Source organism: Poecilia reticulata, chromosome 4 (genome assembly GCF_904066995.2).
Source record: "Poecilia reticulata chromosome 4, P_reticulata-male-v2, whole genome shotgun sequence".
In the NCBI taxonomy this organism is placed as follows: Eukaryota; Metazoa; Chordata; class Actinopteri; order Cyprinodontiformes; family Poeciliidae; genus Poecilia; species Poecilia reticulata.
Genome location: NC_088833.1, coordinates 15203586 through 15227091, shown reverse-complemented (window position 1 = coordinate 15227091; position 23506 = coordinate 15203586). Strand labels below are relative to the sequence as shown.

Sequence of the window (23506 nt, the reverse complement as noted above, 5' to 3'; positions counted from 1 at the left end):
AATAGGATATATCATGGCTCCTTACTTCAGAATTAACTTTTCAACTATGACAAGTCTTCAGGTTACTTCAAAATATTCTTGCTTGACCATAGGTTTAGTCAAAATGATCTTTACAAAACCCACTGTCTGAACAAAGGTTTCTCTGAATGCTTGTAAATATGGGTACTTTCTATAAGTATTAAAATTTTACATCTTTTAAATTTTACATTAAAATAATATTAAAAATATCAATCTTTAGTCATGTCAGATGTGTTGTGTCCTTGTCTTTTATTTAATTAAATACTTATTACACATGTTTGAAACATCCACAACTCTGACAGTGTGACTATACAAATAGATCGTTTATATTTTAGGTTTCTTAAATGACTACACTCGTCGGTTTTGCAAGACTTTATTTAGTTCTTGTTTTTAAGAGATTACTCCATGAAAATGACAAGCATCCATCATAGAAAATTGTTTTGAGTTCCTAACACTGATGGCTTTAATAACGCTAAAATATTTTTTGAAACTTAATCAAGCTACTTCTTTTGATTAAAAAAAGTACAGCCATGTTTCCTTCAAGCAGGTATGTTTTTGCAAAAATTTGAGTTGAATTTAGAATGAATGCTTCATGTAATAGCAATATTCCTAATTGTGTTTTTGTGCAATGCTGAAAAAATGGTAGCCCAAAGCTTTGTCACCTCTGTAGGATCCCCTTTATCCTTGAAAGAGCACAAGCTCTTTCCAGTGTCACTTTGTTCCAGTTGGTAACCTAACAAGAGGTTGGTGGCAGAAAAAAAAGCTCCAATCAGTAACACTTGTTGCACCTGAGAACATGGAAATGTCCTACTTCTTTCTCTGTGAAAATGGAAAACATTGTCTGGTAAAGAAGTCGGGAATATGGATAGGATCACTCAAGTGTGTTCAATCTGAGTCAGGACAAATGCTTTTATGAAGCAGTCAAGCATGAAGGAAATTCATTTGTAAATTGCACCCCATCTTTGGAGGAATTGCTCTTTTTTTTTCAAAGTCAAGTCTTGACACAGAATTGACACAAAACAAAGGCTGTTTCACTCATGTCATTTGAGTGAAGTGTATTGTGGTATTTATCATTTGTGCAATAAATGAAAAATCTAAACCTTTTTTTGCCAATTAAATCCATAGCATTAAATATTACTCTCTGCTTTTTCCTGATTATTACTGAGCATCCACTTTAACTTGAGCACTGCAGAAGCAGTTCAAGGGCCTTCCATCCTTTTTCTTCTTTTGCACACTGGGGCTTTTTTAAATTAAGTTGACATGATCATGGATGTAGTAAGGCAACAACTGACAACAAATATGCAAAATGATCCCAATCCCCAGAAGCAAATGTAGTTGTGCGACTAATTGGGATGAGTACATAACACCCAAGGACACAGCTCTTGATTAGCTTTATTGATATTTCATTAGAAAACAAATGACCAACAAAGAAGGAAAAATTAATAAAAGTGGTATTGATATCCCTTTTAAAGACATTACTGGCTAAATTATTCTTCCTTATAAGCATTGTATTTAACGATATATGTTCACCTATGTTTTTCCTCCTCCAGATTCAAAATGGCCCTCTATTGAAAAGTCCTCCTCTCAGGTGAGTATGGCTAGATTTTGAGCTTAAATGATTACCTTTTAAAAGGTTTTACATATTAATGATGAACCTTAGGGAGAAAGTTGTAATGCACGGATTCTTTTCCCACAGGTAACAAGAGGGATATTTGCTCCATTTCTTTCTAGCAGCATTGCATCTCAAATCATAAATCTACATTTCAACATTCACAATAGTCACAGTTCTTATCCCACTGAAAGAATATTTTAACAATAAAAAATTTTTTTTTGCAAGAGCTTAAAATTACACTGTTTGAAATGCCGTGATGAAACGGAGTAGCAAATGCAAAAGGCAATCTGCAGCCTTAACTTTGTTGTTTAAACTCAAAAGTGCCCCTTTGACGTTGCGTTTGTGTTTTTAAACTGATAACAGCTAATTGCAAAAGCCATAACAATAAAGTGTGTTACCCATTCTAAGGAAGTAATTTTAGAAATAGTCCAGAAATAAACAGCACCTTTAACTTTAAAATATTCTTCTAGCCATACATGTAAGAAAGACCTTAAAATGCATTTTAGTCCAGCTATTGAGATTTCAAAGCTTAAAGAGCAAGACAATTAACCTTCCTATATTTCCCACATTGCGTATTTATTTTAGAAGTTAAACCTCCACAGACATTTGTGGAAATAAACATAAAGTCAATTTACCTCTTTTGTGACATTATTTATCCTTCTTTAATTGACATTAGTTTTTTTTTGTTCTGTTTAGTTTTTTCTTTTACAATTTTTGCAAAAAATTATAGCTCCATGCAATTAAAAAGGCTATGAGAAGAAAAAAAAACATGAAATAACTGCCTGTTACTCTAATATTTTGTTCATATATTAGAAAATCAGATCTTGAAAACTGGCTGGCTGCTTGAACTGAGATCCCTATTTTCCTTTTTTCTATACATTTGCTAGAAAACAAGCTATTTTATAACATACTCAAAATCATTGACCATTAAAAAAAAAATATTAATATCATGAGCAACATTTGAAAGCAACAAAAAATATACTCTTAAAAAAAAAATCAAACTTTGTTGCAACATTGTGTTGGAAGACATGAAATCCTAAAGCTTCAAATGTGGAGCACATTACTGCTTCCTGTAAAAGTAGCACAGATGAAGTGCATGGTATTTATCTGACAAACACTTTGACTCCTTCTCATGAGTTTCCCTTCCACTCATTCAAATCCCATGTTCTTAGAGTGGAATGTCTCAGTTTATCAAAAACCGCATCTTAAAGGTTTTTTAATTTTAATTATTCTTTAAACTAGTGCCAGTTCTCAATTTATCTGTAAATATTCACTGTTTTACTTTTTAATGCTACCGGTAATTTTCATGGTGCATTTTTGATGCTTGTTTTGCTTCACACTTATCTCCGTGTGAATGCGTGTCCTGTCTGGAGTCCCAGTTCATTCTGGCCTCTTTACTGGTATTCAAACCTAAATGTCTCAAAGCTATTTATAATCTGATGCATCTGTCAGCTTCATGTTTATGTTTCTGTAAACTCAAGTTACTTTAAAACCTCAAATCCTGATATCACTGTGCAAAACACAGGGTAGTTTGGTACAGAAGAACAAAACTCTAAGTTTTATTCTAACTCTACAATATGAGTCACCTGTAGAATACAAATGATTCCTGCTGAAAAATCTGGAGTTTTAATATTAAACACATAAATAACTGAGTAAATTTAAAGGGCCAATATTTTGTAAAATTGACTTTTTTGAGCTCTAAATCATGTTATAATGTTAATGTTGTATTATCAAAGTCAAAAATTCACATTTATTTATATATGTAGAAACCTTTGATGTTTACACAGTTGTTTTGTTAAGAGCGCTCATAATCTGGAGTTTCCACTGTGGACGTTTAATTTTTTTTGTGCTGTTTTTGTACACCCGTTGTTTGAAACAAAAATAATATACATAAACATATTTCATGACCAATTGGTGCCCAAAAGTACAGTCTTGTGAACATCTAAACTGACAAAAAAAAAATTACTTGCGCAAGGTCAAACACATGGCCTTTAAATGCCAAAGTAAATGTGGACGTCTATGAGAGAATATTCTTTATTCTCTTGTCTGTCAATGAACACAAACACAGACTAAGAAAAATGTATGAATCCCAGTAGTAATTCAAATCACAGTCATCCTCTTTTAGTAATCCAAGGCAGAGGTTGCTTTAGGTTTTAAATGGGTATTTCCTATTTAAATAGGTGCGGGCTCTTTACTTGAAGTGACTATGTTACTAGATTCCCCTCTTCCCACACACACATGCACAGCAATTGGCGTGTGTGTGTGTGAACCCGAGCAGGAAGGATAGTTTGTTTCTCCATGCTTGCGTATTGAAATATTCAAGAGTTGGTTGTTTATGAGACAGTTGCTGCCATCTGCGCCCCTGAGTTCAGTTCTCCTATCATGGCAGCGCATAAGGCCAACATCAGAACAAATATGTGTGAAAAGTGTCAAAATAGATTCTCCGCTCTACTCTGTATGGCAAATCTCAATATTGCCTGAATAGCATAAACAACTCTTCTCCTTTGCTTAAACACTCGCAAACGCAGAAAGGCCTGCACCTGTAGGATCCAAAATTTCCATATCCACGAGAGAGGAAAGGAAAAGAGGAAACATTTACACAAGGCTGCCTGCAGACTTTTGAAGCAATCTTTTCTGTTAGATGTCTTACAATGTTATTGTGGAGCGAGCACGCTCCTGTAGGCTTCACAGATTCCTCGCTAAATGAGAGATTTTCCGAGACAAAAAACAGCGGAGGAGGAAGGGTGCAATCAGTCCAGGTTTGTTCTAGGCAGCATCACTTCCTTCCTTACTGCCAGGAGTGTGTCAGAGCGAGACATTCAAATGTGGTTTTCACCCAGCACTTTCCCAGGACACTAATGTGGAGCAATTCTAATGGTGCCATTCAAAGCAGCTGCCTTTCTCAGCAATAAACTGAACGCCTTGCCTAAGCAATTCAAACCACCTCCAGAGATTGCAATACAGTCAGTAAAGAACTTATCTTTGAAGTGAAACTATTCATCAATGAATGTGTTTGTACGCCAAAGAGAAGAAGGCGCTTTGAAAAGACCCTCAGCTAGGCCTGAATGGCTACTCTTCCTATTTGATGGCTGTCACTTTCTCACATTTTGTTAATTTTTACCTGTTTTGTATCTGCTGTGCCAGTTGGATTCTCCACTGAAACAGCAATTTACAGTATTGATGGATTGACTGGAATTACAGAATTGGAAATATTTGCCATAGAAAAAACCTTTTACTGTTGAGGAGAAAACTTTGTTCTGATGGGTCAGAAGTCTACCAGAACTAAATAGCACAGAGCCCTGCTCATTTTCTTGACAGAGAAAAGAGTCATTAGTCCATGACAGATGTCAAAGAGGCAAAAATAGAAAGCAGTGCTTTATCACTTATCTTCAAAGACACACTCTGAATGTGACCACAGCACAAAGGGTCTGAAAATTCTGTTTATATTGCCATTTTATACAATCCCACAATTACTCGGGCCTTGGTCATAGGAATAAATCACGTTTTAAGGCAGTGTGTTTGTAAATGTGAATGCGGCACACTGCATAGTCGTCAAATGGCTTCATTAATAGAACACAGCTTCTTCAATGGATTGCTGTTTTAAAGAGAAATGTGTTAAAAGGCCAGACCTTTTAAAAGAAAAACCGTCAAAGAAAAAGTCTTTGAATATAAATTAGAATTTGACCAGCGATAAGTCCAGACTTGCCCCAATCAGTATCTCCTTTTCAATTTGTTTTCTTTTTATCAGCCCAACAATAACCCTATAAAACTGAAAATAGGAGCTGAAAATTCGGTCGCTGTTTGTTTTTTGTTTTTTTTCTTCTTTTTTTTTTATAGCTTGCTTCAGCAGTAAGAGGCTAAAAGAAAGGCAGATGTCCAATCCTTTGTCTAAGAAACACTGAAACAGACACTGAAAGACACTCTGGACGCGCTGGAATGTGTGCGTGTGTAAATTTGTAAACCGTCTTTTTGCGGAAGGGAGGGGGGGTCGTCCTTCAGTGAACCCAGTCTGTGTTGTTTTGACCCATGTTTACATAGCCTTCTGTATGTGTTCCAATGAGAACAATGAGAAGGAAGGTACCAAAATGGCAATGCAAAGTCGAGCTGCAAATAACTCCACAAAAATGCGATTAAGTGTCAGGAGAATGTTTTCTGCTTATTTGTAGGGTAACGTAAAGTCGTGAAACAGTCTTTGTAGTCAACCGGTTGGTAAAAGGGGTCAGGATGCTTGTTTTTGAAAGCAGATTAAAGATCAGGACAGGAAGGGCCAGGTTTAGGGAAACAGGAAAACTGATGCAAGGAAACAGTCTATACGTCACCAGGCGGGCCGCTGCCTTCTGGACTGAAGAATAACCCAGTCCCAAAGTCAAGTATGGAGTCTCTGCTCAAGTCCCCAATGAAACTTCTACTTTTCGCAGGTAAGTGAGCTTCCTTGTTTTGTAGCATAATATAGATCTAAAACAAAGCTTCAATAACTAAGTCATTATGTTACTCATAAGTAGTTTTAGTAGTGACTTGTACTTGAGCTTACTAATAATAAATGTTAGCATTTTCCTTTAAAATTGATGATAGATAATTATGCTTCCATGTAAACTGACAATCAATGCCACACAAAAGACATTAGAAATTAATTTCTGTTACACTGGAGATAAACATCTTTAGATAAAAACCATCATCCTTTATTACTAAAGGATTAGAAATCTTGTGAGTTTAAATTGTTAATTGTCTTTTTGTATATTTCTCTTCACAGCATGGCTCTGGAGTCTAATGGACACTGGAAGCCTCTCTGATATTTGTGACTCTTGTCACTCAAAAGCTACATGTAAGACTCAGGATGGATTAAGCAAAGCCTGCATATGTAACTATGGATATACAGGAGATGGAATAAGAACTTGCAAAGGTGAACACACTCACACACATTCACCCATTTATTTGAGGGGGTTTAAAATGTTGTTTTCAAGTAAATCTGTTGCGGATATGTGGCTCGGAAGTCAGCACATTTTTTTTTTGTTCATACCAGAAAAGTCTTTCAGTTTGCACACATGTGGTTTAATTTAACAATTACTTTTCATCACAGTTGCTGAAACTCAAGTTGGTGATTAATTTTAACCTGTAAAAATGTACAAAAATCTGCATTCGTTATTTATTTTGAGCATCTTAAACCAGAGAAAAATCTAACATTTTTAATACTAACTTGTGTAGTTAAAACATTTTATTTGCATACATTTCATAAAAGGACACGTAACATATATAGAAAATTAGGCAAAGCTAAACATTTTCTGTTTTGTGTCAGTTAAGATGAACAAAGTTATTTCTACTTTCTAAATGTCAGAATTGTTGAGATTGTTTTACACAGATTTCCTTAGTAGAATTGCTTGTTTAACTGTATGGTTTTGCTCAAATGTTTTGCTGTCTTTCCACAAGCTGCTAGTGCAAGTTTTTGGTCTATTCTTTCTGACAGAACTGGTAACTTACTCAGGTTTGTAGACTTCCTGTCTCACATTATAACGCCCACAAATTATCGGAGTGTTATAATGGCCTCTCCAAAATGTCATCTTTGTTGCCCTGCGGTTGCATTCTTACTCATTTTTATGGTGTGCCCAGAATCAATGTCCATTTGAATTCAAATTCAATTCAAATTCTTTAGATATCTTAAAGGGAAAATTGTTGTTGTAACTCATGTTGTCCAAGGTTCTTCAAAGGGTTGTTGTTGACTCTTGTGGCTGGGGGCAGGGAGGACCCCCTGTAGCTGTCTGTATTACAGTGACTCTGAAGCGGCCTCTGACTGAAGACAGTTTGTTGTTATAAAGCAGTCTCATGAAGATGATGCTCATGGTTGTCCATAATGGACTTGATTTTGTGTTTGCACCTCATCCTCCAGTGGTTCCACAGTCATTCCCAAAATAGAACCAGACTTCTTTATCAGGTTGTTGAGTCTTTTTAGAGTACCTGGCTCTGATGCTGCTCTGCCAACAAATTATTTCTGAAGAGATTAAACTTGGATGGACTTACAGACCTGAGAAGTACAGTCTGCTCTGCGCTTTCTTGTAGATGGTCTTACTGTTGCATCTCCAGTTCTGTTCTCCAGATGAACACCAATGTTTTTATATCCCTCAACCACATTCTCCCATGATGGAAATGTAGTTTAACCAAATCTTTATTTTCTTTTCCTTCTGCAAATGTCTGGAGTCTGACCTCTACTGGAAATCTGAAGTGTACAGAGTGAAAAGAAATGGTCAGAGTACCGTCCCCTGTGGTGCTCCTGCACTGCTGGGCACCTGATTAGACACACACTCTTTCTGTCTCAAAAATTGTGGTCTGTCTGTCAAGTACTCAGTGACCCAGGTGATTGTTGAGACCTCCACCTATATCCACTGGAGTTAGTTTCTTTTTTTTGAAAAAGCAACTCAGGCCAAATTATGATGCGCATGCACTTGAGAAAAAAACAAAAAACAAAAACATGATCTTAACATTGTAAAGAACAAAAACAATGTGTCGACAACTTAACTTCCTAGCTGACCTATTAAAATATTTAAAAATTCTCACAATTTTGCTTTCTACATGTTATTTCCATTTGAAGTCCAACAGATCACACATTGTTGTATTTTAGAATGGTGTTCTCATATTTGCAAGTTCCCCAATTTTCCTCCAAATGTGACAATAATCAGTATAGTGAACACTTACATTTCAGTATCATCAGACCCTGAGTGTATTTACAAATTGTAATTTGGCTTGTTCTGTTTTTGCAGTGATGATTTCTTCTTCACCACATGTCTACGTGGGGTTTGTTTCATGGTAGACAAAGACAGTTTCCTGTCAGGTTCTGCCAAAAATATTCACAAGGTCTTTTACTTTTGTTTTGAGATCAATACAACTTGTAATCCAAGGTGAACCAAGCCAGTCCAGAATTATCTTATTTGATTTATCGGTAAAAGTTGTTTTGGTGTCACACCAAGAAGCAGTGTGTTTGAGATGTGGTTTACAAGGCTGTTTCTATTTAAATTAAATATTTTAAAATAACCCAACAAAAGCTTAGAGAAGAAATTATATCATCATCATTAAATTGTGTAAAGGTATCGAAAACCCATTGTGTGTAAACTGATATTGTGGAAAGGGATAAACACAATCTGTAAAAAAAATTAGAAAATACAAGAAAAATGGTCATTTTAATTAACTGTCAGAAATAAAAGGTTGCTATAACTCCATATATTTTCCTGCTATTAAGGTGGTAATTAGAATTTGAATATGTATAGAATATAAATGTAGTTTAGCAAACCTTCAGAATATATTATACTCTATTATATTTTATGCATTTTTGATACCATATTTAAATTTTGAGAGACTGAGCACAGCTAGGAGAGACGCAATCTCCATGAAGCAGCTTTATTGGTCAAATATGTATCGCTGGCTCTGCCTTTTGGTTGACATTGTTCTTCCTGTTATGTTTCTGAGCTGTTTATAATTGCTGGAACTTTTTCCGCCCTGTTTCCTGACCAAATCAAAAGCACGAGCACAGTGTACGTAGAGTGATGGGCTTCTGAATTCTTTACCAACCAGGCAATTCACGATTTATATTCCCTCAGGGAACACATTTTAAAACTAAGATCAAGCTGCCAGTACAGTTATCCTTTTCAAGATGGTAAGGGAATTTATGAAAAATTAACAGGATGTATTGAAAATTAATCAAAATTTTGCCTTTTTTCACATTGCATCTTAAAAGTGTGTTTTGGGGGATTGTATGTGATAGACTCACATAAAGTATGGTGCACAGTTGGAAAGTGGAATGAAATGGTTTTCATATTTTATGAAAAAAAAAAAAAAATCTTTTTGGATTTTTATTTGCCAACTTCTTGGCAAATAAAAATCCCTTTCCTTAAATTCCATAATTATGTATCACTGTATCTCTACAACACAAAATCCCAATAAAGTACATTGAAGATTCAGGTTCATATCCTGACTAAATGTTAAAAAGTTGAAGGAATATGAACACAGTTCGCATCGGGGTGATCACATCAGGGTGAGTCAAAAATCATGTGACATCTTTGTGTTGGTCACCTCCTTTAGAGGAATAGAGGATTTCCTTTACCGGACATGTTTTGTGCAAAAGGTACAGGGAAGTGGAAGAGCAGAGTATTCATCACATCCAGGCAAAGCACAGGTCCCAGTAGGTCATTTTACAATAAACTGTGGAGCGCAACAAGGATGATGTGTTTGAAAATAAGGCTGAAACAGCACTTTCTCTAATGAGTGAGCAGCCACCACATCCACAGCAAGCTGCCCATCGGCTGCTTTTTACACCTGAACAGAAATACGAATGCTTGGAAGTCATTTGAGTCAACTGGAATTGAATAAATCATAAGATTCCACAGATAAAAATAGGAAATATTGCTGCCAGCCAACAACTTCATTTCAAACTAAGACTAATTGGAGGTTCAAGTCTTTTAAAAGGCTGAATACTTGTGTAGGACAATTCTTTGCTTGTAATTTATGGTGCTATTTTTGGACTTGAAACAGTAATCTCAAAATGAGCTGCTTTTTGTGAGTTCCTAATGATTACCATCACTTTTTTTGTTGTCAAAAAGCAGGCACACTGTAATAGGCTGGTCATGTTGCATTAAAGCTCAGCAGTCAGTAAGATATTAATTTACTGTGGAAGAGGCAGAAACAAGATTTGGATATCTCAGCAGAGTAAAATGCAAATCCTACGTCAAAACAAACTGCTTTTTAATGAGGAAAAAGACAAGTGCGCGATAAGGCTGCATATTGGCCATATTATTACTGGTTACAATATGAAGCCGAGAAAAACTTAGCGGCGATGTGACATGTACAGATGCTGACACATCCAGTGGGAAATAAAGCGGTTTATTACTGATACTTGATTTTCTTTTTGTTTTACAAATCTGAGAAGGTTGGTGTACATTTGTGTTCAACCATCCTGACAAAATGATTTGTCAAGCTGCCTCCCACTCTTGATCTTTTTATAATGTGTCACTATCAGCTTTTGACATTTGGAGACTGAACAGTTTCCCCATTGCACTGCAGCTCGGATTATTTTTAGCGTCATTGTCCTGCTAGAGCATTCTTGCTCCCTCATATAGATTTTATAGCTGGGATTGCCCGGTATTTAGCTGTTTTCATTGTCCAATAAATTCTGAACAGTTTCAAGTTGAAGACAAGTATTCCCACAGCCTGAGGTACAACCACCATGTTTAACAGAGAGGGTGGTGTGTTAAAGATAAGCTGTTGTGCTGGTTTTATGTCATATAAAGTAAAATGTGTGGGTGAGAGAAAGTTTCATTTCAAGCTCTTTTGACCAAAACACCTTCTTTCACTCCTGCATAGCTTGAGACAAAATTGAAATCAAATATCTTCAAGATTTTTTTAGACAGTAACGTTCTTCTTCCTATTCTTCTATGAAAGTCCGATTTATGGAGATTTGGACTAATAGCTGTCTTATTAACAGATTATTCCACCTGAGCGATACTTTTCTCCAGCTTCTCCATAGTTCACATGGGATTAAATTACACAACTATGTACTATATCACTTGACTTCTAAAAGCACATTATTTTAATTATGTACTTTTATAATGTGTATAATAATAACAATATTAAAATTATTGTTATTATAATGTGCAATAATGACAATAATTATGTTATTATTGTAGAAATAACATCATTAATAATGAGTGACAGAATAAAGGGGTGCTGTTTACTTGTTTTAGATTTTAATTTACAAAAAATAATTTTGAAAACCTTTTTATTTTTTCCATTTCAAAATTGTGCACCTCTTTGTGTTATTATGTACTGTAAAGCTGCAATGCAATACTTGAAAATGAGAGATTATGATGTGGAAAAAATGCAAAAAAAAAAAAAAAAAAAAGAAAAGCACTTGGAACTTAAACAGTTTTAAACTGCTTTGTAAACCTACCAAAATATTTCACTGCCATTCCTCCTACAAATCCGTTGTGTAATTGTAAATTATTCTAATTATCCAATTGTCTACTCTGTCTTCTCACCTCAGATGACAATGAATGTCAGAATGTGACAAACATCTGCGGGGACAGGGGCCAGTGCACAAACACAGAGGGTAGCTACTACTGCACATGCATCCCTGGATACAAATCGACTGGAGATGACCAGTTCCAGCCCAATGATGGCACTGGATGCACAGGTAATCTCACGGGAAGTTTGTAAATGTGTAAAAACAAATAAAAAAAACAAAAAATCTTACACAGGGATCTGTAGCTTAAACTAACCCGTACTCTCAGAGGACCTCAGTACAAGAACCCAACACGAATGTGCGGTTACCTCACAGCTGCGAGGACGTGAGGTCTGCATGAATGTGTGAACTGTTTTCTTTCTCACTGGAGAGAGGAAGATAAATATGTTGGAGGAGATTTTTTTTTTTTTTCCTCTTCAGCCTCTTGCTACTTCTTTCCCATCTGCTGCCCCGAGAAACCATCTGAGATGTTTTGTTTATTTTGCACCAGGAAAAAAATCAGCACCTTTATTGTTAAGCTGCAGACTGAAGAATTCCTGCAGAAACTCAACCGGATGTCAGGGAAACATGCTGCAGACGAGTTCTGAATATCTAGCTGCAAAAGATGCTTACAAGAGTTTACTGCTTCGAGGTTTATCGGTCACTGACAAAAATGTAAAATAAATGATCTAGAAGCAGGTTTTATTCTACGGTGGTGTTGCTTATATTGTGGTTTGATTAAAGCTCTCTGTCTTATTTGCATCCTTTAGATGTTGATGAATGTGAGTCAGAACTGGTCTGTGGCCCAAACTCACGTTGCCATAATACAAATGGATCTTTCTATTGCTCCTGTAACCGTGATTACATCTCAACTTCAGGCGATAAACACTTTCATCCAGCAAAAGGTGCAAGATGTAAAGGTTGGTATGAGAATTCAAGAACTCGCACAAAAGCATGCAGCAGCAGTCCTTTGATATGTATCTTCTTTCATCCTATTTCTTAGTTTCTTCAACACAATTTTAACTTTCTTTGATGATTTGCTGTGTAACATATTGACGGATCGTAAAAATTTCAGGTTTCATCAGTGCAAACTGAGGAATGTGATACTATGCTTTCTGAAACCTTATTTTTTCATAAGTAAAATTGTTGTTTTCAGAACATCCTCAAAAAGATTGCCATGACAACATTGGATGCATGACACAGGCTGTTAACAAAACACTCGAAAATGTAAGTACCCCTCTGTACAGGGACAGTAAAACTAGACATGATAAAGCTGCCCCCTGTTGGAGAGACTGAGGAGTAACACAAGGCAGAACAAATTAAAGCCACGTTATGTACTGCAATGTGCATCATCAGACTCTGGGATGCAAAAATGATCTGCGATTCCAACCTGCAGCTCTCAACCCTTGGTTGTGCTTTAGAAATAACACTGCATCCATTTGGAAACATGAAATCACATTCCAAAGACAGCTTCAGTTGAATTGTGGCTGACTGCAAGTATAGTGAAAGGAACAAATGAACTGTTTTGCAAGAAATAGGGCTAATGTATGGGAAACTGATCATTTAAATTGAAATTTGGTTTTAAAAATTAACATAATTAAATTCTCACATTTAGATCAGATTTCAGCTGCACTAAAGCATCTTTATATTCTTACCGCAGGATTACTGGCTATGGGATCAATAACTTTAGTATGTGTGACTATCAAAATTTATACAATCTACATTTGAATCAGTAAATGTGTTAATTATAGATACCTGTGTATGTTTGTTTTATGTGTACTAATTCACATATTTTAAATCAATTTGGAATATACAAATTCATCACAAATAACGCAAAAATAAGCTGCTTCTTGTTCCCAGAAACCAACCAAGCTATTTTATAGATAACAAAAATAAGTTAAAAATTCTTTCAAGTTTAAATCACACTTCACCCACCGGTGCAATATAATGTAAAGATATTCACGAAGAAGCCTCCGGCAGAAATTTGTACATATATATTACCGAGCTATCTGCAAGTTTCAACATACTGAAAAGATTGGAAGTCATTGAAAGTTTAACGGCATTCAGATGTCAAAAAGCACCTCTCTCCCACTTTAGATGAGGAACCTCACGGAGCCACAAAGCCTGCTGAGAGAAATTGCCAACAGGACGTCTGGTGAACTTACCTCAGTGGAAGTGATCGCATATGTTGAGGCCTTGAGTCGATCCGCATCAACACTGGCTGCTGTGGAGAAGGATTACACTGTCAAACCATCTGCCGTCAACTCCACTCTTTCAGTAGGCTCTGTTTACCATTGTTGTTTCTCAGTCAACACTTGGAGCTTTGCCGAAATAGCAGCCGCGTTTTGAACTGGTTTAAAAGAACAACTTCTGCTACATGTGCCCTCTATGAAGACTTGCAGTCTCAAATCACTGGATGATTTGAGACTGCAAGTGAGACGTTGCAAAGGTGTTTATAACCCCTTGAACTTTCGCATTTTGCTGTGTTACAGCCACAAGCGTCAACATATTTTTTGTGGTAGTTATCTGTACTGACAATAATCACGAAGGAAACAAGCACCTTTGTGTGGAAAATCAGCTAAATGTAGTGCCTGATTTTGGTGCAGAAGGTAAAAGTTTAATAGTTTTCAGTATTTCTGTTTTTGGGAAGAAAATCTAAATTGTGAAGTGTGCATTTGCATTCAGCTCCCTTTACTCTCATCCAGTTAAGCCTATTGCCTTCAGAAGTCACATATTTAGTAAATGGGCTGTCAGTCGCATATGCTGTTTGCCAGAAGCCAAGTTAAGTACACAGCAAATGTGGAAGAGGGCGCTCTTCCACATTGAAATGAGAGCAAGATTCTACTTTCTGGTCTATATGAAAATAGCTTTATATTGGGGAAAAGCAGCATTATAGATCACCTTATACACACTATTTTCACCCTAATACATGGTAGTGGTAGTTTAATACTGTGAGGCTGTTTTTCTTCAGCAAAGAAAAACAGCTGACAGGGATACAAAGGGAGCGCCACAGAAGAGTTGTGATGAGGGTTGAAGTAATATAATGGCCGGGTGTGGCAAGACCTGAAGAAATATGTTTACACATTTTCTCCCTCCAGTTTTGCTGACCTTGAACAGGCCGCAAACTTCAGTCTTTATTATGTGCAAAGCCTGTAGAAACATATCTCAAATGATCTGCATGGGTATATTTACCAAAATGTGTGTGGTTCTGCCATGTATTGACAGACAGGCCTTTGATGCAAATACATGCCACACTTTTCAGACTTTTATTTTGTAAACCATGCATCCATTTTCTTCCACTGCACATTGTTATGTTTGTGTCACTAAAAGAATGTGGGAAATTTAAGGAATACCTTTGCATTGCATAATGTAATACAGAAACACCTGGAGGCCCCATTTTTTAAACTGTTTTTTTTTATTGCCTCTCTTTATAGCTATAATCAAAATAAAGATGGCTGTTGCGTTTAAACCGCAACAAAAATTACATCGCAGCACAAACAAACATTACATCCTCATATCATAAAAATTCTTGTCAAACAGAAATTAGTGAAAGCAGTGAACAATCTGGTGGAGAAGGATGAACTGGTGGCTTGGAACAGAATGAAAGAGGAGCGGCGTGAACACACCATCACCAAGCTGCTGCATGTTGTTGAAGAAAGCGCTCTGTCGTTGGGCTCCAACCACAAAACTCCAACTGAGCTCCAAATCAAAGCATCTGAATTGGGTGAGGCAACTGTGACTGCAGAGAGTCTCAAAATGCTCTCACTTATACGAAACTGTTAATCCTCAGGTGTATATTTAGATATTACTGACTCTTTTTTTTTTATTATTATTATTATTCTTTTTGTCCTCTGCAGAACTGAAACTCTTCACCTTTGATGCTTCTCAAACAAAGTCTACACTTTCTGTTTCATTGGGAGGAGATCGCATAACCCTGAACCAAAAGACGAAACCAGAGAAAATAAGCGGTAAAGATGCTAACTTTCACCGTATGAAGCAGAAAGTCACTCTGTCATGAACAAATACTTTCCCTCTTACAAGCTTCTTCTGTTTTTGTTTTGTTTTTTTGTCACCGTCATTCTTGTTAAATGTTTTGTTCATTTGTAGATAATGGCTCTCAGTGTGATTTGCTGTGGTCTAAAAGCCTAAAAATTTATTTTTTACCATTTCCAGATTGATAAGTGGTTAATGAACTGAGCATATAAAGTTTCTTACTACTTAGACCTAAACTTAGAGTGCCTTTACACTAGAGCCACTTTTACTAACAAGGAAACACTGCCATGCAGATCAGAAGGTCCCTGTCCCAGGAGTTCATTGGAATGTGGCAACTAAAATCAAAATATTAAAAATATCATTGAAAAGGCATATCATGGATCCACATTAAAAAAGTCATTCTCACAGTTTATCCCAGAGAGCCTTGAGTGATGAGACAATTTTCTACTATAAAACTATAGGTGCTGACTGGCTTTCTTCACCTAGCTAAAAGTTTGACGAGCAGTACAGTAAGTTTCACTCCGTCTTGTCTTTTTTCTGCTTGTTTTGTCCATCAGGAAGCGTGTCAGTGGTGTTTGTGCGATATGACAGCATCAGTGACATCCTGAAGCCGAGCAGCGACCCAGGTGTCACTGACTACTCGCGCTACGCAGGAACTGGGGAAATCACTGTCAACTCCCAAGTCATGGCAGCAGCAGTCAAACCTGCTGACGTTTACCAACTTGACCATGTCACCTTCACTCTAAGGCACAACGAGGTAAAAAAAATCGAGCAGAGTGCTGATGCCAGTTACATTGTTATTTCCGTCCTCTCATATCCTGCTGTCCTTTTAAAATGTACTCCAGTGGAGTTTGTGAGTAATGAAGCGAATGCCACAGAGGAGTCTCTTTTTCCTAAAAATGTTGACTTGCTGGTTTTTGTTATTCTTCATAAAAAAGGGTTCGGAGACAAACTCGTTCAAGATCGCATGAACGTATTTTCCGCACTATAAGGCGCACCTAAAAACCTTCAATTCCCTCAACAACCGACAGTGCTCCTTATAATCCGGTCCGCCTTATATCTGGACCAATACTGAGCCACAACAGGTCTAGCAACTACGGTAAGCAGCCGTGGATTTCATTTCGTCCGTAGAAGAAGAAGCGCGCGGTGCATGCTGGGATAGTTGTCAGAATGCTGGTTTGTTAATAAAGTTTGACTGACCCATCTACCTACCGACCTGATAATCAGGTCGTCTGCAGATCATTTAGCACCACGTTCTCCACGAACATGCTGTGCACGAATGGAGAAGGGTGACCATTGTCCGGCCACGCACCAGCCCAGTTGCGGAAGACTCTCCTTGCCGACCGAGGAGGTGGGGAGGCGGGGAAGAGAGACAAAGACTGCGGCGGCAGCGTGTCGGTTGGTCTGTTTTACCCAGAAAGCATTTGGGCACAATATCGCAACCCCAACACCGTGAGTGAAACAATGACTGGGGCAGCCTACTATATAAAGTACTCGGGGACCACTTCTTTATTATTACACATCCACATTTGTATGGGACGGGTGGCAACCTTAACTGTACTGTCTATTCTATGCGCCTTATAATGCGGTGCGCCTTATATATGAAAAAAGTTTTAAAATAGGCCATTCTTTGAAGGTACGCCTTATAGTGCTAAATTAAAATAAAACCTGTAATGTGTTAAAGATTCAGAGCTGTATTAAAATGTAAACTAAAACAAACAAAGAAAACAAAGAATTAAAACCTGCCAAAATAATAAAAATGAAACATTTTTAACAGAGATTACATGTACAAAGGCAAATACTACAGAGACAAGAAAGCTTTACAAGCTGCATCGACAAAGGCTACAGTGCTGCATCTCGAAATGAAACAAAAACTAAAAATGGATGTGAAATGTTGAAACAAGATGACAAAATGATAACAAAAAAATACTAGAAATCAAAGTGAAACATTTACAAAAATAGACCACAAAAGTGCTAGAGAATAATACAAAATGTCAACAACAAACGGCAACAAAAAGATGAACCACTACCACAAAGAAAATCAAAATCGGCTACAAAGGAAATCAAAAGAAGAACAAAAAGAGACAAAGAAAGCAAGGAGAGACACAGCAAGTGATTGACGGGTGCAAATAATTAACAAGATATAGCAAACAACCAGAAACACATACAAAATGAGAAAAGAATTGATAATACAAGAGAGGCAAAGTGTAACTTTTTTCAGACTTGCCACTCTGTCAGAGACGCTCTCCTACATTTTTATTTAAGTGGTTCAAGGCCTGTGATGTGTTACTTTACCTGTGAAAAAAAATAAATCATTACATTTCACTTCTGCAACTTGAAGCTATCATTTTTGTGTCAGTTGGACATTTATGAAAGGTAAATTAATCTTGTTTTAGTCAGTTCTTATCTCACATTAATATTGGGCTGCATTTTTCATCCTCCAGTCTTTTTTGGCCTCAAGATTTACGTTAAAGTCAAATTTAACCTCAACTTAGCATCTTAGACCATCTTTCTTGTAAAACACAAACAAAGGTGAAAAAACTGGGTGTAATGAGATAAATTACCCTGAAAGTTAATGTTCTTCTATTTTCTTTTTAGATAATTAAAATGTATGAAAATGTAATATCATTATTTTTGTTGGCCCCTAGAGGTTTAAACCCAATGAAGGTGGTGTTGATTTATGCTGAAGAGGGAAAATTATATTTAAATTGCCTTTAAAGATGAACAACCAATAATTTCAGTGACATTCCTTCCTTGTTTGGTATTTTACACAGAAATACAAAAGAAATTAACGTGTTCCAAATTTTTACTCATTTACATTTTTTATTAGATATTAATCTAACAAAATGTATATTGCTGAGAAAAAAATGAAAGAGGTAATATTTAAAATAAAATCATCGAAGCCAAAAGCTACGCATTGAAATTATCTGTAAAACTCGGGTGGTGCATTGTCATAAAACTGAGTCACTCAGTCAAATGACTGAAGCAGTCATCTGCAATGCCATTTTGATGAGACCTGCACAATCAGTTTTTATGTGGCATCACCACGCACCGCAGTGGTAAAACTAATAAAAACAGCCTCTTCCAGAGTGATAACACCTGCTCTGCTTCTCCTCTGTCCCCAAAGCCCATCAACACCAAAGTTGATGTGACAAAGTGCGCATTCTGGGAGTATGAAGTGGGCAGCCTGCAGGGTCACTGGTCCACTGAAGGCTGCAAGACTCTCCACGTTGGCAGCAACGCAACCGACTGCTCCTGCAATCATCTCACACACTTTGCAATCCTCATGTCATCTGGAAGAGCTAATGTGAGTAATGTTGTTCTTCAATACACGACTAAAGGTTTCCCTGTTTAATTTGTCCTCAACGTGTTAAGTTTAGTGCAGCTTGAAATTATGTTTCTCATTCTTACTTTGTTGAGCCGTCAATGTTTGAAATATTTGAAGAGGCAGTTCCTTTCCTTTAAGAAGCCTGATTTGATATATACCTAACCCTACGAGTTTCTCAGACTCGTTAGGGTGAGGATTTTTTTAATTATTTTTGTTAAGTATGATTATTTGTGTACAGTGTTTTTTGTTCTGCAGATTAGCTTTTCTAAAACACGCCCTTCTTAAAGCTGAAACATTAAAACATTGAGAAATTTAACTAAAAACGAAGACGCTTGCTATTTTTCCAAAGGCAATACTGTTTTACTGCACTCTGTGGAGTCTTAGACCAGTAAGGGGTTTTCATAATTATTATAACTGTAGTTTTAATTGCAGATGTGAACATAAATTTGTGACAAAGTACATTCTTTGGAAACACGGACTAAGCAAAATCAGGGCATTTAAACTCAAATGAATAATTCAACAGAGCTTTTTTTTTTTTCCTGATTTTTTAAAACCAATATAAACCCAACATGTCTACAAGCTGGCATATCGGGGTAACCTCTGCCTACATCTATGTTATATGAAGCGATTCCAGGCAGAAAATACAACAGCATACCATGAAACTGCGAATGAAACACCTCCCTTTCCATTTGCTTCCCAGCTGGCAGTCCACAATACCATCCTGACCCGGATCACCCAGCTGGGGATGATCATCTCCCTCATCTGTTTGTCCTTGTGCATCTTCACCTTCTGGTTCTTCAGCGAGATCCAGAGCACCAGAACCACCATACACAAGAACCTGTGCTGCAGCCTGTTTATGGCTGAGTTCATCTTCCTTGTGGGGATCAACATGAACTCACACAAGGTGTGAAGGCACTTGAAGAGCAGAGATAGTCATCTGTCTGACGATCCTGCAATAACATCTGCATTTTATTTATCTATTTATTTTTTTTTATCTACACATAAAAACACAAATTAGATGTTGGAAGTGTGTTGCAGATTTATAAATCTCCCTCATTCAGTACTTGTAAAATATCTCTCTGTCTCTTGTCTCTTTTCCTTGCAGCTGTTCTGCTCTGTGATTGCAGGGATGCTGCACTATTTCTTTCTTGCAGCCTTCGCCTGGATGTGCATTGAGGGCATTCATCTGTATTTAATAGTCGTCGGTGTCATCTACAACAAAGGCTTTCTGCATCGGAACTTTTACATCTTCGGCTATGGGAGCCCTGCAGTCGTGGTGGCAATTTCAGCGACACTCGGCTCAAAGTATTACGGCACAGACAGAGTGTAAGCAGCAATAAATAATTTTTGTGTTTTTTTTTCACCAAATTTGTGGAGAAACAAATAACAAACTTGCAATTTGCTCTTTGTAAATGATGTAGATTTGTTTTTATAGCACTGTAAATACATAAAATTATTAGATGACAAGTAACCAAAATTAGATCTGGTAGACAAGGCTAACAATAGACATTAGACAGTCGTGTCAAATATGTATGTATGTATGTATGTATGCAAATCACAACAAAGATACTTAAAAATAAAAGCAGATTATTGTTTTTTTTTTTTTAATTTTAGAAGTTTCTCTTTCTGTACTATTGTTTTTAACCTAAATACTAATAATTATAAAAATACAAACAGTAAACAATTTGTTGTTGCTATTTTTAAAAAGCACCAATATTATTTTCTCAAACCTTGTTTTTCAGGTGTTGGCTGAGTACAGAAAATCACTTTGTGTGGAGCTTCATTGGTCCTGCATGTTTAATTATTCTGGTAAAAATATGAAAGAGATGTATCAGCAATAAACTGAATATGTCGAAGCATTAATTCCACAAACAGAAGTTGTTTCTCTGATAAATATTCATTGGACTCATTTCATGTTTGTTGTGTTTGCCTTGTTTCAAACTAAAGGTTAATCTTTTGGCCTTTGGAGTAATTATCTACAAGGTGTACCGGCACACCGCTGTGAAAAAGCCTGAAATCAGCCACTATGAAAACATCAGGTAGGAATATTTATTTTTATGTAGGTCAAAAACAACAACAGCAGCAAAAAAACTTAAATAGAGTTCTTAGCTGATGGATTAGTAGGATGCATTGCTCTGTTACAATGATGTATTATAAATAGGTTATTTTTTCACTTTAAAAAAAGGAAGCTTTGAGCGCTGTGCGCAGGCCAGTTAAATCAGTAATGTTCCCGGCAGGTCCTGTGCCCGTGGCGCTATGGCTCTGCTGTTTGTGCTCGGCGCCACCTGGACTTTTGGAGTACTGCATATTCTCCATGAAACCACACTGACGGCTTATCTGTTTACCATAACCAACGCTTTCCAAGGGATGTTTATCTTCATCTTCCTTTGTGTGCTGTCCAGAAAGGTAAGGTTCTTCCGGCCGTTCTTTGTTTTTTTTTTTCTTTTCTTTCTTCTGTCTTTCTTTTTCAGTGAGAGTCATATCAAAACTCTGGGTTTAAGTCAACATGTTGTATTGATGTAAACCTTTTTCTGCTTTTCTTTCAGATTCAGGAGGAATACTACAGACTTTTCAAAAATGTTCCCTGCTGTTTTGAATGCCTAAGATAAAACCTGTCAGCTAAAGCTCAAGCGTCTGAAATTTAACAATAATATTTGACAGTACAGATCCGTGATATCTTGTGTTTTTTTTGTTTTTTTTATCATTGGGAAGAAAATACAAATGTCTGATGAATGTAGCATTTGCAGATTCAAAATATTCTTGGTTTTGTGTATAAATACTAATGATATATATGCTTTTATCTGATCACATCACAATCTTAATTCAGTGCAGTTAAACAAGTTGTTTTTTTTTTAGCTTTTTCTTTTCAAAACCATGTTTTAAAAGATAAGTGGCTGTACTTTTTTATTAAGTTTTTTCTTAGACATGTTTTCACCTTTACTTCTGAAAGTAATTTTTTTATTGCTAATTTTTATAATTAATTAGTACATCATATAGAGAAATGTGTCAATGTACACATTGCTGCCAAACGCCGTCAAAGCATAGCATTGTTCTGATTTTATTGGCCAATAGCTCCCTCTACTGGACATGATGAGAAACCTCGAATGGATCATAACTCGTATTTTGAGTCACAAATTATTAGAATTTTTTAACTGTCATAAGCTGTATGCTTGAGAATAATATTTTTTTTATAAAAAACTTTTTTTTCAAATTAAGAATAAATAAAAACGTTTAAAAAGCAGTCTTATAAATGATGTGCCTTGAACTGTATAAATAAATTGGAAGTTTGACCTTTTTAGTCATTTTACAAATCAGTCAAGATCAACATAATCTGTCTTTTTACATAAAAACAACAAAAACAAATAAATATTGGTTACACCTCAAACACATTGAACATAAAGTATATGTAAAAGCAATGAAGTCCTCAGGACTTCAGTGAAGAAAATATGCAAACGGTTCTTCCAGATAAACAGTAACTCTGAACATACTGCCAAATTAAGTACAGAGTTCTTTAAGAAGACTTTGGTCAATGTTTTCCTCCTCACCTTAATGTTAGTTATTCATTTAGATGGAGTAAAATGTGATACAAATTTAAAAATCATTTTCTGCCACTGCAGCAGGACCACAAAACGCTTCATGTATAGATTTTCTTTATTTCTTTTTTGTTTTGTTTAGTCAAAATTAACTGACTTCTCACACACCTATCGGAGCCAATAAAATCCAGAAGTAGATATAATCACTTTATTACCACAATTAAGTACACAACATGGACTAATTCTTTTTTGCATACAATTATGGGGTTGAGTGTTTAAAGCTATTAGAGTTATGACAGAAAAACCTCCAACTAGAAATCCTTGGTCAGAGTTATAATACATTGTGAAACTGAGTTAATCCTTCCCGAGTGATCAGAAATGATTGAAGCTAATATACATATATTGTAAGCTTCAATCATGTCATTTCTGTCACACTTGAGCATCATTAAACTACCATCTATAAGAATATAGAGGCTCAGAAGAGCTTTAATTTTCGGGTTCATCTTAATCTGTGTGTTCTCTTTTTTTTATAAGGGTATCTTTTGGTATGATGCATTGAAGTGTCATTTGTCACTAAAGCAAAGTTAAATAATATACATGCTCTTCTTGGTTCTCAGTCTACATGCGTCAAAAATCTGCTCTCAGCGCCCTCTTCTGGCTAATATTAACCCTCCTGTTATGTTGCAGGTCAAATTGGCTCGTTTTAAAGTTTAAATTTTTTTTTAAAAAAGTTGGAAGTATTTTATTTTTGGCATGAAACTTTTTCTATTTGTCTTAATAGGAGCACTCTACATATAAATTGAAAATGTATTCATTTTACACATTTGTAACCCACCCTGCGTCTACATATTACATAGATACTGTCCGGGTCAATTTGACCAGGTGAAGATCAAAAAACGTCCAATTCTATATGTTTCCTTGCAGCTATGGACCATATTTCACCAAACACACACACATACACACATACACACACACAAACCCACTTTCTCACTATTCTCTTTACTTCATTAGGAAACTGCGAGAAAAGATGTTCAGACAATTTT

At 36.2% G+C, this 23506-nt stretch overlaps 1 protein-coding gene across 1 annotated transcript; it reads left to right on the top strand.

Moving 5' to 3' along the window:
- The first annotated feature begins 5612 nt into the window (after positions 1 to 5612).
- adgrl4 (adhesion G protein-coupled receptor L4) lies at positions 5613 to 22171 on the top strand. The gene is made up of 16 exons (XM_008408101.3): positions 5613 to 6048; positions 6381 to 6530; positions 11652 to 11801; positions 12380 to 12529; positions 12766 to 12836; positions 13707 to 13886; positions 15150 to 15333; positions 15467 to 15577; positions 16160 to 16359; positions 18730 to 18909; positions 19631 to 19834; positions 20036 to 20256; positions 20673 to 20739; positions 20878 to 20969; positions 21168 to 21336; positions 21477 to 22171. Exons 1-16 carry the CDS (start codon positions 6003 to 6005, stop codon positions 21537 to 21539), a joined length of 2238 nt encoding a protein of 745 aa, XP_008406323.3. The 5' UTR covers positions 5613 to 6002; the 3' UTR covers positions 21540 to 22171.
- The last annotated feature ends 1335 nt before the right edge of the window (positions 22172 to 23506 follow it).